At 42.0% G+C, this 13,352-nt stretch overlaps 2 protein-coding genes across 2 annotated transcripts; one reads left to right on the top strand and one right to left on the bottom strand.

The window, feature by feature from the left end:
• Positions 1-1,357: 1,357 nt before the first annotated feature.
• Positions 1,358-9,914, top strand: kl (klotho). Its single transcript, XM_026329160.2, has 13 exons — positions 1,358-2,146; positions 2,636-3,066; positions 3,159-3,238; positions 3,356-3,518; positions 3,865-3,970; positions 4,534-4,683; positions 5,171-5,406; positions 6,420-6,615; positions 6,985-7,163; positions 7,313-7,420; positions 7,612-7,717; positions 8,425-8,551; positions 9,208-9,914. Exons 1-13 carry the CDS (start codon positions 1,430-1,432, stop codon positions 9,540-9,542), a joined length of 2,934 nt encoding a protein of 977 aa, XP_026184945.1. The 5' UTR covers positions 1,358-1,429; the 3' UTR covers positions 9,543-9,914.
• rfc3 (replication factor C (activator 1) 3) lies at positions 9,885-12,348 on the bottom strand. Its single transcript, XM_026329161.2, has 9 exons — positions 12,146-12,348; positions 11,895-12,032; positions 11,738-11,805; positions 11,477-11,574; positions 11,167-11,348; positions 10,909-11,045; positions 10,701-10,799; positions 10,541-10,610; positions 9,885-10,448 (listed from the first exon to the last, which is right to left on the bottom strand). Exons 1-9 carry the CDS (start codon positions 12,230-12,232, stop codon positions 10,257-10,259), a joined length of 1,071 nt encoding a protein of 356 aa, XP_026184946.1. The 5' UTR covers positions 12,233-12,348; the 3' UTR covers positions 9,885-10,256.
• Between the last annotated feature and the right edge of the window lie 1,004 nt (positions 12,349-13,352).

The raw sequence follows: 13,352 nt of genomic DNA, 5'->3' as shown, positions 1-13,352 counted from the left end.
ACTGAAGTGTAGATGTTGCAGAGACATGATGCACCCAGCCTGCACACGTTGCCAATACTTACCTTATAGAACCTTTGGTGTCAGTCAGTTGCATTTTAATTAATATGCTGCTTTTCATGTGTGAACAGCAAAACAGTTTATTTACAGCTGTTTTTTTTTTATATTGGTATTTACAGTTTCACAGCTGCAACTATCAGTTGTTTTTATTATTCATTTATTATTGAAGTCAATTATTAAAGACAATAGGCCCCTGGGTGCAAACGTGTAAAAGGCCCCTAACCCCCATTTTCTGGCTTTTTATAGTAGTTATAGCTCTAGTCATTTCATTGAGGTTTCAACAGAAGGATTAACAGCCCATTCCTAGTTATCTGGGCTAGGGGCCCCTGTGACCCATTGGGCCCCTGGGCCTGGCCCTGGTAGGCCCGTTCAGTTTTTTTTTTTTTTTTTTTTTTGAAACATAAGAAACTGAAACATGCCTATCTTCAGATGTTTTCTTGCATCCAGCCATACCCCAAATAAACTTTAGTTTAAAAGACATTTTGCTCTTTAGCTCTTTAGTTTTATCTCTAACTTTTGCACAAATTATGTGTAGACCTAATTCGATTCAAACTATTTATTCAGAAGATGTAAATTATAAAATAAATGACTGGTGGCTTAACAAAGTAGCCCTCCACTGAAGATTCGCATATTAACCTGGGGTTTTACTCAAGTTCTTCTTGCACTACATACACACACACATACACAGACACACACTCATCGTCCAGTAGGCTCACACCTCCACAGGTATTCATGCTGCTGCTATATGGACCAAGACGACCAGAGGTAAGAGCCCTGAGTTGCCAAGCAACGACGCTGAAAGCAGGACGATAAGGGTATAATGTGGCCGTGGTGCAGCAGGGTACATCTGCTGTTTGCATATGGTCTGCACTCCCCCCCTCCTGCGCCCCATCAACTCCTGCCTGGACCGTATCCAGTGAGACATGCAGATGGATTTTTTGGTTAAAAGCACTTATGAGATGATCTGCCAGCTGAGGATGTGTGATAATGGATCATGTGACGGTTTCGGCACCTGGGTCACTCCCCCGTTCGGCCCTTTAAATGATCTGCTGTCATATCATCTAATGTGAAAGTCAGATCTGAGGCCTTATTCAAGCAACAGATTGAAACAATAAGTTAATATAAGAAGTCCTCCGTTATCAGCCTCGTTAGGACTAAAGGAAACGTCATTTGAGGCTCTTAACATCCTGCTGTTCCCTCAGACCTTCGTGCTTCAGGTGCTTTGGCTAATAATTGACAAAGAGGCGGCGTGTGGGTTCACAGCTGTCTGGCTGGTTGCCCTCCACAGTCCGCAGTTTAGTCGCTGAAAGCCTCCAAGTATGATTAGGTCACGGCTGGAGTCACAAACCGGACCCCAGCATAGACCGGCACCATGAGTGCTTTGCTCGCCCTTTTCACATTTCTCGCCTTACCCTCTGCGACCGCAAAGCCCAACGCTGGTTTGAAAACGTGGGGACGTTTTAGTAAACTGCCCTATCCCAGTGACAAGGCTTTCCTCTACGACACCTTCCCCCAGGACTTCATGTGGGCGGTGGGCACGGCGGCGTACCAGGTGGAGGGCGCGTTTGAGAAGGACGGCAAAGGGCTCTCCATTTGGGACACTTTTACGCGCGGTGGGAACCGGATGGTCACTGGAGACGTGGGCAGCGACAGTTATCACAACATCCACGCCGACATCCGAGCCATCAGACAGCTCGGGGTCAGTCACTACAGGTTCTCCCTGTCCTGGTCCAGAATATTTCCCAACGGCACCCGCGAGAGTTACAACGAAATCGGCACCAACTACTACCGGACGCTCATCAAGAGGCTGAAGGAGGTCCGCGTGCAGCCGGTGGTCACGCTCTACCATTGGGACCTGCCCGATCACCTGCAGCAGACCCTGGGCGGCTGGAGTAACCCGGAGCTTGTGGGGATTTTCAAGGACTACGCAGATTTCTGCTTCCAGACTTTCGGAGATGATGTGAAGTACTGGATCACCATCGATAACCCGTTTGTGGTGGCGCGCCACGGGTACGGCACCGGAGTGGTCGCACCTGGGATCAAGAACGACCCAGATCTCCCGTTCCGGGTTGGACACAATCTGCTGAAGGTGAGAGTGTGTAAGAGTTTCTTTTTTTAAAAGTGACTTCACTTTGAGTATTTATCATCTTGAGTCAGTAGATTATAGATTCTTCTTCTTGTTTAGCAGGTGAAACACTAACAACACTATAAACTTTTGTTCTATAAAACACATCACGTTTATTTTTACATCATATTTTTAGATGTTTTGGATAAAATTGATTTAAAATGAAAAGAAATATAAAAAATAGAAATAAGTATATTTGCATATGAGAAGAATATTCTACTGTTTATTTCTACTTTTGCTGTGTTTATCTTATACTTTTAATCTAACATTTATCAGTCTTTTCTTTTTTAACTTTTCGTCTGTGTCATCTGTGTAAAACTGTACTGAGCTGCAGGAATTCAAGGTTAACTGGTGGAGTGTCATATTTTTGTCCTTCATTCTTTCTATCATCATCATCATCATCATCATCACCAACCTGCTCTTCTCCCCGTCCTCTATGTTTCTGTTCTCCAGGCTCATGCAGCCGCTTGGCATCTCTACCATCGCCTCTACCGGCCCCGTCAGCAGGGCAAGCTGTCCATGGCACTGGCCTCTCACTGGATCAAACCCAGCCGCACCCGTCTGGAAAGCCTGAGAGAGTGCCAGTGCTCCCTGGATCACGTCCTGGGCTGGTTCGCACGGCCTCTGTTCACAGATGGAGACTACCCCCCCTGCATGAAGGCAAGGCTAGGCTCCAGGCTGCCCACCTTCACACGGGAGGAGACGGAGCAGGTGAGGGGAACGGCCGACTTCTTCGCCCTCTCTCACGGAGCGGCCCTGAGCTTCCAGCTCATCAACGACAGCCTGAAGTTTGGGCAGCAGGAGGATCTGGATCTGAGGATGCTGCTCTACTGGGTCAACGCTGAGTATGACAAACCGCCCATCTTTGTGGTGCAGAGCGGTTGGTAGGTTGAGATTATTGATCATGTTCTTTTGTGTTGTTCTGATGTTTATGTGCTGTCATGGAACATGTTGTTTTCACTGCTGCTCGACACAGGTACGTCCTCGGCAACACCAAGACAGAAGACCCAAAGCACATGTACTACCTCAAGAGGTTTATAGCAGAGGCACTCAAGTGTAAGTATTGACACAGCACACAAACGGCTGCAGCGACAACCACCTCAGGTCTCATTTCCAATATGACAGATAATGCTCTCACAGATCTGCGCCTTCTGTTTGTTTATGTCCAAACAGCAATTGCCATAGATGGAGTGAATGTGATTGGATACACAGCCTGGTCTCTGATAGATGGATTCGAGTGGCACAGAGAGTACGGGATACGACGGGGCCTTTACTACGTCGACTTCAACACTCCTGACATGAAGAGAGAGCCAAAGACATCTGCCACCTTTTACAGGTGCATGTTGTGACATGACTATCAGTCACGTGATGAACATTCTGGATATAAGTTGATTTTTTTTTTCTTGCTCGTTATACAATTAGAGTAACAGTTTATTTTTTATTTCATTATTATTATATTATTGTATATCATTTTTTATTATTATTTTATTTTTGTATATTATTTATATTATATTATGTGTTTTGTATATTATATTGTACATTATATTATTTATTTTTATTTCAATCTTTTGAATGGCTTGTGGTTGGAATAAATGTAATTGAATATTACTTTCCAACTATAGAGATGGTTTCAGTGTCATCTTAGTTCTTCCTGAAGTGTCGATTATTCATTATTCCCAAAGGAACGTCATCCAGAAGAATGGTTTCCCAGAACTCCCAGAGAACAGAGCGGCACAGGGAGTCTTCCCGTGTGATTTTGCATGGGGGGTATCTGCCAACTCCATACAGGTATTTATGCTTGTTGTGTGTATTTATGTTGAGGGTGGGAGGAAGAAGTGTGTGTTCTGTGTATGTGTGTTTGTGGAAGGGTAGGAGAGTTGTGGGCGTTCAGATGTGTCACATGGTTCAGAGGTCTGATAAAGAAAACCATGAAGAAACTTCCTCAGAAACACAGAAAACATTAACTATGTATTAACTGCAGGGATTCACTGTAAACCTCATTTAATATTGAGTGAAGTGTAAAGTTTGGTTGGCTCTGCAAGAAGCCAAAGACAATATTGTTTTTATTTGGTTAAGTGCCTCTTCTCCTTGTCTGGTCTTGTTCACTGCATTATTTGAAACTTGTAGTTTTCTTGGTGAAAGTCCAGCTCAGAAACAGACACGATGATGACTCCTCACTTAATCATAAACCTCTGTCTGCTGAGCTTCACAGCACAGGGCCCACTGTTATTATGTGCTTGCTCCAGTTGGCATTTATTTGCGTTTGTGTATATTAGGTAACTGCTGTGTTAGAGGGTTAGCCAATGTGTGTTTACATTAGTGTGTTTATTCTGATTCTCTCTATGTCATAGGTGGAGACCGTGCCCAGCCAGTTTGCTGACCCCAGTGTTTACCTTTGGAATATCTCCAGCAATGGGGAGCTGATGAGGCTGCAGGGCCTCAGTGCACCGCCTTTACGCAGAACCACGCACTGTGCCGATTACGCCAGCATTCGACAACAGGTCCGTCTGCCTGTCAAATATCTGTGCCTATTTAGCATTAGTATTAGTATAATAGTATTTATGACTTGTCCCACATGTAGAGTTGGGATAAAGTTACATGTTTTCTAAACATCCTGAAGTAATAATACACTAACATCATTTATGATTTTCTTTTTGGTTATTTTTTGCAACTTGAGTTACATTATAATAAAGTGGGACAGTGGTTCTTTACACTTTTGATCTGCTGCATCTGTGTGTGGCCTTGATATATATTTGTACTTTTTCAGGCACATTGTAGGATTTTAAGAAAAGTTTGCTGTATGTACTGCTATAGGGCATTTTGGGAGAAGCTTTTATATTAAAAGTTATGACTTTGTAAGTATTTTGGCATTTTGTAATAAAAAGGTAAACATTTTTATAGGTGTGTAACTGTACGCTAAGTCCGATGATTCACTAGGGCATATAGCATTTAAAGTTGTAATGTATTTCTTGTCCTCTGTCTGTTTAGGTTGATGAAATCCGGCAGGTTGGGTTAAACCACTTCCATTTCTCTCTGAACTGGTCGGCCCTGGTGCCCACGGGCGACGTGGCTCATCCAAACTCCACTCTGCTGCGCTACTACGGCTGCTTTACTCGCCAGATGCTGCAGGCAAACATCACGCCTGTGGTCACACTGTGGCACCACACACGCCAACGCAGCAGCCTGCCAGCCCCGCTGGATACTGCAAGCAAGTGGCTCAACAGGTCAGAGTTAAAGCTCTTTTCATGATGGTTGATCCCTGAAGGGGAAGAAAACCCTCATCACACAGAGGCAGACAGGAGTAACAGTCAGTGGTGATGTTTTCATGTTAGGAGGAGTCAGAACTTTCTCCATTCAGTTAAAGAACACTCCCCCAGCCCCTCTAGTCTTCTTCAAAGGACAGGTCCGCATTTGAATTTGCACTTTAAATTATTTACGTGAACGATGAACAAGCTTCATGACCGTTAGAACTTGCATATCTCGGAAAACCAAACACAGAACTAATAAACTTCCATCTGTATAAAGTACTGGTTCATTACAGTTTACGATCATTTACAGATGGGTCTGATGTAGAGTAAACAAGCAGCGATGCTCCCGGGGAACTGTCTGTGTGTGTTGCTGTCAGCGTCAAAGCCGCCTTTTATCACTTGCTACCATGGCATCATCTTTTATTTTCATGTAAAAAAGAATTATCACTAAACCCAGTCATCACCATATTTCAAATGTCTTTGATAATGGCACAGTGTGATGTATTGGCATTTCCAACTTTATTGGTGCAATATTAGTGGTGTTACGGTGGAAATGTGTCAGGCCATAATTACATTCCAAATAAGTGCAATGGTGTAATCAAACAGGTTCATCTGGGATGTTAACCATCATCTATCTCCTCAGGGTCTATTAGTGTGTGTGAGGTTTTAGAATAAGTGACTTGCTTTGAAAATTTCATTCAAATAATTTTCCAATCATTTGCTCCAGTGATTAATTGTTTGGCCAGAAAATCTGTGCTCACATTGATCTATTCTAGTTTCATGTATTGTTTGACAAACAGCCCAAAACTCAAAAGATATTCAGCTTGCTATCAAAAAAGAAGCAGATAATAAGCAAATATTCATATTTGAGAATCCATAGTCTTATTTAATTTTGGGGTATTTTGGTTTAGTCAGTCAATACAAATAGCTCATTTTCTGTTGTTTGACGAATCAACCAACTTATCTGTTCACATTGGACTGTTTTTCAGGGAGACACCTGAGGCCTTTGCAGACTATGCCAGGCTTTGTTACAGAGAACTGGGTGCCCATGTGAAGATGTGGATCACCCTGAATGAGCCCAATGATGAGATGGTGAGCTACGAGGAGGGTCATCAGATGCTGCGGGCTCACGCTCTGGCCTGGCACGCTTATGACCGCGAGTTCAGACATGCACAGGGAGGAAAGGTCAGTAGAGCTTCAGTTATGCCAAAAGTTTATATATGTCTGCCAAACGTTCCACAAGCAATACACGTTATTATTATTATTATTACTGTCACTTTCCACAGATCATGTAATATTCAAAGTGATGTGTTTTTTATTGGATTTTCTGCTGAGGCACATTGTGTGGGGGATTAGGTTTTATCTGTTTACCCACGTTGGCTCTTTCTGCTTGTGCTGCTCATGTTTATAACAAATAAATGACTCCTTCTGCAATTCAGCAGTGACGGTGTTTGATACAGGAAATACAGTAAAAAGCATGCATGGATTAGGTATAGGTTTAATCTCTTCAGGATAATAATGCTCTGTGCTGTCATGTTTGATTTTGTGTCTCAGGTGTCTCTGGCTTTGCACATGGACTGGGTGGAACCAGCTTTTTCATTCAGCCGTGAAGATGTAGAACCAGCTAAGAGGGTTTTGGACTTTCGTGTTGGCTGGTTTGCAGAGCCGATCTTTGGCAGCGGGGACTATCCTCTGGGAATGAGGAGCTGGCTGCGTCAGCTCAACTCACTTGAGTACAAACACTTTATAATCTATTCAGTTTGTTGATTACAGTATAGTCAAATAATAGAATGCAGACAGATGATCAAGCCTCTGTAGTTTGAGATAAAGACTAAGCTGTACTTCTACAGTAAAAGGCCATTTTTTCTTTGTGTTTTCACAGCCTGCCAGTGTTCAATGAGGAGGACAAACAGTTGGTTAAAGGGACATATGACTTCTTTGCTATTAGTCACTTCAGTACCAAGCTGGTGACACATGCTAAGGAAGACTCGTAAGACAATCATCAGTTTTTGCCCTTATTTTGATATATCTCTGGTTAACTGGGCTAAAGCTCAGATTAGCTTAAGACAAATACTTTGCCCTGATTGAGTAATATGTCCAGCATTTCACAGGCATGACACTGTGGGCCATAATTGAAATGCTTTTAGTTGCACAGCTTTTGTGTCATCTCCATGTGTGCAGGTACACGTACTCAGCAATGCTCGAGGTTCAACACATGATAGACACCACGTGGATCATGTCCCCGAGGCCTGTTGTGCCCTGGGGCTTGAGGAAGGCCCTCAACTGGGTGAGACTAAGTCAGTAGTTTGTTTGGTGTCTAGCTATGATCATGACCACACAAAATTTAGAGTTTTCCTCCAGTCAAAAATGTGTTTTGCCTATAGATTCTTTAATTGGATGTTGCTTTTCACTGTGCTGAAAGCTGTATGCAGAAGTGGTAAACTCTCACACACATGCACTGAAAATGGGGCTTTCAGTGAACTAGCACTGTTGAAATGTGTTTAAAGGAGTGTATTTTTGGAGGTGTAGCTGCAGAACCATGAGGCACTTACCGGCGATATTTTAGTAAGATGCAGCATTTACATGATGTACAAATATAGTAAAACAAAAAGAAATGTAGTACAACATGCCCAGTTTATATCAGACTTACACCACAGAAGTCTACCAACTTTATACTTTTTATTCAGTGGTATATTGTCAACCAAAGAATTTATAATTATATTTTTGAAAAGGTTAATTTTGCATCAATTCTTTTAATCTCTGGTAAATATATTTAGAATATATAAATATCTAAACAGAGATGAAACAATACAAAATTGTCTGAAATGGGAAGAACATTCTTCAATCTTTGTGCTAAAAGAAAACAAATATTATCAGACGAAACACTGGGGAAAGGCCAGTGCCTTTGAGCACCTATGATTCTACTATAACTACTAATCCACTGTGGAAACATGGAGTTATATAAAACCTGACATTACTCCTCTACTGTGTAAGGTGAAGGAGCACTACAGTGATGTACCTGTGTATGTGATGGCTAATGGGGTCCAGGAAGACCCAGCCCACTTCAAAGACAGCCTGAGAGTCTACTACCTGTACAACTACATCAATGAGGCGCTGAAAGGTGAGAATACATACACACATTCGTTACTGTTATTTTAATAATGCAATGCAGGAGCCATATATCATTATCACTTCAACTGTGTACTGAGTGATCATTCCTTCAGAAGCAATTGAAGTTTTTTCCCTTACTGGCCAACAGCTTTCATCATGCAGAGCTTAATTATTAGACAGGTGTTTAGGTCACTGATCCCTGAATCATCAGCTGACTCCAAACACACATGCACTCAAAAATATCAACACAACACTCTACAACTGTTGTACCCAGGTTACCTGCTGCCCAGTCACCCGTCCTTGTAAAGTTTATTTGGTTACACTGTGTGACAAACTTTGTGCTTTAAAACCTTTAATGTCACACAGTGTCATGTTATTGTGCAGTGACATTAATGCTCTGCAAGTCTGTGTCATTCTTTTTATGCTAAATGCTTAATAACATTTTTAACTTGTTTAAATCTGATTCATTTGGCTGCAGGTTTGAGATTTCATGCATTTTGAATCTATAAACAGAAGATGTTCTATATTTTTACCACACATATTTAACATGTAGAAGCAGAATATAATCATTGAATAAATTACACACAGTGTAGTTACAACCAAATATAATGTCTGTAACATAACAAATTTTACATTGCACTTCTTAAACGTTCTGTCTTTCCTCAGCGTACACTCTGGATGGCGTAAACCTGAAGGGTTACTTTGCTTATGCCCTGAGCGACCAAAGGGACCCAGGGTTCGGCTTGTACGGCCAAGTTCAAGATGAGGTCATTGTCAAGGCCTCTCTCTCCAACTACCGCAACATCATCCAGCACAACGGCTTCCCCATTCAGGGAGCTGCACCCCAGCAGTGTCCCAAATTACCTCAACCCTGCCTGGGCTGCCATGTGCTAACAAAGAGGCCTGTGGTGGGCTTCCTGACTCTGGTGGGTTCAGGGGTGCTGATCACCCTAGGGCTCATCATCTACTACACAACCAAAAGACACAAGGAGTGTTACTGAAGATTTTGACTTCAGTATTTGTGTTTGTTGTTGTTCAGCAGTATAGAGCTACATTCAGTATTTATCTGTTAGTGATCAAGTGCAAAATTTGCTCCCCCTTTTCCCCATGTTCCCAGTCTGTCTCACGAACTGGGAACCTCAATTTTGTTAGCAGCGTTATAAATTACATAATAGCCACTACTGTCAAGCTCAGTATCGTGACTTCAGAAGTGATGCTCAGTGTGGCTGATGTGAGGAGAAATGGTCTGCCTGTGTAACATTGTTAAAGCAGTGAATCTGTGTCTTGTCTGTTCATGGTAATACAATCCACATTGAATCATATCCAGAGAGCAACACCAGACTTTTTACAAAGTCATTTATTTAACCTTGTCATGTAAATGCTTAGGAAAGCATCTGTCTTAACATTATTTTACACAAACCATTGCTTTCTACTGTCTCTATCAAAACTGCTGTTTGAAAGATGTATTTTACACAACTACAGCAACAATTTACAGACTGTTCAGTGCTGAGGTTTTGGGCAACAACACATGGCATAAAGCTTCAAATTGTAATTATTTTCTTTCATTCTGGGTGAACTGTGTTACCACAATGTCTATAACACAGAATATACGAGTTTAACTGTATTAAGTCCATTGAAAAGCTAGTAAGGAAAATATGTCAGCAGCTAAACAGAGGGCCATTGAACTGTCGAGAAAAGTATAAGTCCATTCAGATTCAGAACATCATGGCATCCAGACCGTCTTCCATGAATTTCTTGTAGACAGCCATAAACTTAGCAGTGAAGGCCTCTAGGTGGTAGATTGCTTTGTTGCCCAGCTGTAGTCTGTGTTCATAGTAAGCTGCCATGTGGGCCACCTCTGTCTTCAGGTGACCATCGCAGTTATTCAACAACTCTGTTACGAGTCCCTGTTAGAGGATAAGGAAAATAATTTCTTTAAAATATCTGTAAACCATATGTCCAACACTTTGTCTGGAAAGGTAGGTTTAGTAAACGGTACCTTCATAATGATCTCAGGAGGAATGCAGTGTGTCAGCAGCTCGTACAGTCTGGCCCGAACCTCCAACAACCTGGAACAAAGGTAGACAAGTGAAGTTCAGTTACATTTCAGTAAACTAGAATCAGCTAAACGTTCTCATCTCGTGCTTTGCATCTCGTACTTCTGAGGACTCTGCTGGCTGACAATGAGATTAGCTGTTTCTCTGAGGTAAACTTCCCAGTCCGTCTCTGGGATGTCTTGGTCCACTGAGAAAGGATACCTGGAAAATATTAACACAGGCTAAATACACAGATGTGTTTTGTTTATATTCCATAAGAAACCACAGATAATGCCATTGAAAAATGATGATACGTTTCATGGCAACTTACTGCTGCACTCTGCAGGCTTCACACATCAAAAGGGCTTTTCTGAGATTACGACCAGACTTGTCACTGATTTGCTTAGCCAGCTCAGGTGGGAGGAGCAAACCCTCCTTTTTACAGACTGTGGTCAGAACGTTACAGACCTGAAAACCAGTAATAAACAGATACAATAACAAAATGTGAAAATGTCATGCTGACCAGGACGTTATGCAGCAAAATTTGGCTTCAGATAATTTTCACTTACAACCACATCATCTTCCTTACCTCTTCTGTGCTTGGCAAAGGAACTCTGATAGCCAAACAACGGCTTCGAATCGGCCCAATCACCTTTGAGGTGGAGATACAGCAGAGGATAAGGCGGCAGGTGGCCATGTACTTTTCCATTGTCCGACGCAAAGCATGCTGGGCGTCCTTTGTGAGCCTGTCCACCTCTGTCAGCAACACCACTAAGAGGGGAAGTGTGCCAGTTACAAGACTGAATGTCTGACACATAGCTAATTTTAACGACTGCTGCTCTAAAACGTGGCCTAAAAACAAACCAACATTGTCAGGACAAAGACACAAAGTGTCCCACCTTTGAACTCTCTCTGGGTGCTCGACTGGATCTGCTGAGACTGAGCCACAGTTTTAATCAGCTCTTGAATCACCACACGGTCCTGATTTCCTGCGTCACTGTGCGGCACACAGGAGAAAGACTTGTCTCATAACACGCTATGGTTGTAGCTCATCCACAAAACCTTTTGATCAATCTGCAAAGTAACTGTTGCTATTAACTATGACAGGGAAAAGCACAACCATTATAGGTGCAATAATGTAGAGACGTATAAATATAAACCTTGCGTTGATCTCCAAGTGATAGTTGCTGGCTATGGTGTTGATCTCAATCTTCTTCTTTGAAGGGGCCTGTGGAGATAATGTCACAATAAAAGCAAAAGTCAGGGAGGTGTTTAATGGTGTGTTTAATGACAGCAGTTCATTATTTCCACTCTCACCACAACGGTCTGATGCTCTATACGAAGCTTCTCCACCCCAGCTCCATACAGCTCCCTCAGCAGACACATGATGCGGGTCTTTTTCCCTGCGCCTGACGGGCCGTACACCAACAAGTGCGGGAAGTCCCCGCATTGAACCTAGAAGAAATAACTTATCTCGGTAATGTAAACCAAACGCTTTGGTTTTAGCCTGTGCAGCTCTTGACTATTATGCTAATGCTAAGCTAAATAGACGATGCCCGTCTTCTTACCAGGTTTTTCAGCTGAGCCGCTTGTTCTTTGTGATAGTCCAGTTTACCGAGGGAAGTCGGTCGATATTTGTCCACCCACAGACTCATGGTGTGATGATTATTTAGTGTGATACCTGTTGTGGTCCCGTGTTGACAGAGGAGACGTTCTCCCGCGAAATATTTTTCAGATGCAACCGCGCTGCTGTTTCCTCCCAAGCTACGGAGACTCGAAGGGGTCAAAATAGTTGCAGGTGAGAGGTAAATACAGCTTTCCACGTGAAAACGACATAATGGAGTACTTGGAAACATGGCCTGTAAGTGTTTGTTTTATTTAGAGAAGAAAAAAAAATGCAATTCAAAGTTTCCATCTTCTTCAGTGTGAACACCTGTTATATTGACTGTTATTTGCAAGTTTCCCCAGTTTGTTGTGTGTGTTTTTTTTTTTTTTGTAACGAGATTTGAGTGTGATCATTTGGGTTTAAGGCAAAACCCTGTTGATGAGCTTTTTTTTTTTTACTCTGAGAAATCAGTTAATTAGCTCAATCAATAGAATAATCATCAGTATTGTAAATATAAATAATTGTTGTAGTCTTGCAGGTCTATAATGGGAGACAACTTTTTTGTGTTCCAACTTCTTTGGAGTCGGGTTGTACTATTACTACTACTACTACTACTACTACTTGCTTAGGGAAACAGAAAACCTAACACGTCTCAACACTGAGCTAATCCTAAAAAATTCCTGTAAGACTATCAACAAACCCGCACACGTCCTCTGTGACCTCTTTGAGCTGATACCATCAGGAATGCATTTTAGATGACCTGCATGTAAAACAAAGAGGATGTTTGGTTTAATCCAGAGATCATAGTACCAGAAACGATCAGTTTGAATAAATGCACCTGTAATTTTTTTCTTTCCACTTTATTTTGCTGCTTTTGTGTCTATGAATTGTTTTGTTTGTGTGGATAAGTTGCTCCATCTGAGGACTTGCTTCCTCCAATCCTCTACAAAATGGCAAATACAATTTATTGAATTGAATAACTTGACATAATAAGAAATAAAAGCAAGATAAATAAAATCTAAGTTTATAGCAAAGGAGCATAATATTTACCAAAACAATGTTAAGTCCAAAGATTGACTTCTATTGTTATGTGTGTGTACAGCCCAGAAAAGCCCTGGAAAACATGTTTGTCTTGTTGGTAGAAAGCCTGGGGGGATGAGTAAGAGTGA

This window comes from Mastacembelus armatus, chromosome 14 (assembly GCF_900324485.2).
Source record: "Mastacembelus armatus chromosome 14, fMasArm1.2, whole genome shotgun sequence".
NCBI lineage: Eukaryota > Metazoa > Chordata > Actinopteri > Synbranchiformes > Mastacembelidae > Mastacembelus > Mastacembelus armatus.
Note: the sequence above shows the minus strand (reverse complement) of the source record. Positions and strands in the feature narration are given on the sequence as shown.

Excerpts from the sequence above, each read along its gene's own strand:
- rfc3 (XM_026329161.2), bottom strand. The coding sequence starts at position 12,232 with ATGAGTCTGTGGGTGGACAAATATCGACCGACTTCCCTCGGTAAACTG. Across the intron at positions 11,046-11,166 it reads CTTTGCCAAGCACAGAAGAG|GTCTGTAACGTTCTGACCAC; the intron begins GTAAGGAAGATG and ends ACTGGTTTTCAG. Across the intron at positions 10,449-10,540 it reads CTCCTGAGATCATTATGAAG|GGACTCGTAACAGAGTTGTT; the intron begins GTACCGTTTACT and ends ATCCTCTAACAG.
- kl (XM_026329160.2), top strand. The coding sequence starts at position 1,430 with ATGAGTGCTTTGCTCGCCCTTTTCACATTTCTCGCCTTACCCTCTGCG. Across the intron at positions 3,067-3,158 it reads TTTGTGGTGCAGAGCGGTTG|GTACGTCCTCGGCAACACCA; the intron begins GTAGGTTGAGAT and ends TGCTCGACACAG. Across the intron at positions 6,616-6,984 it reads GACATGCACAGGGAGGAAAG|GTGTCTCTGGCTTTGCACAT; the intron begins GTCAGTAGAGCT and ends TTTGTGTCTCAG.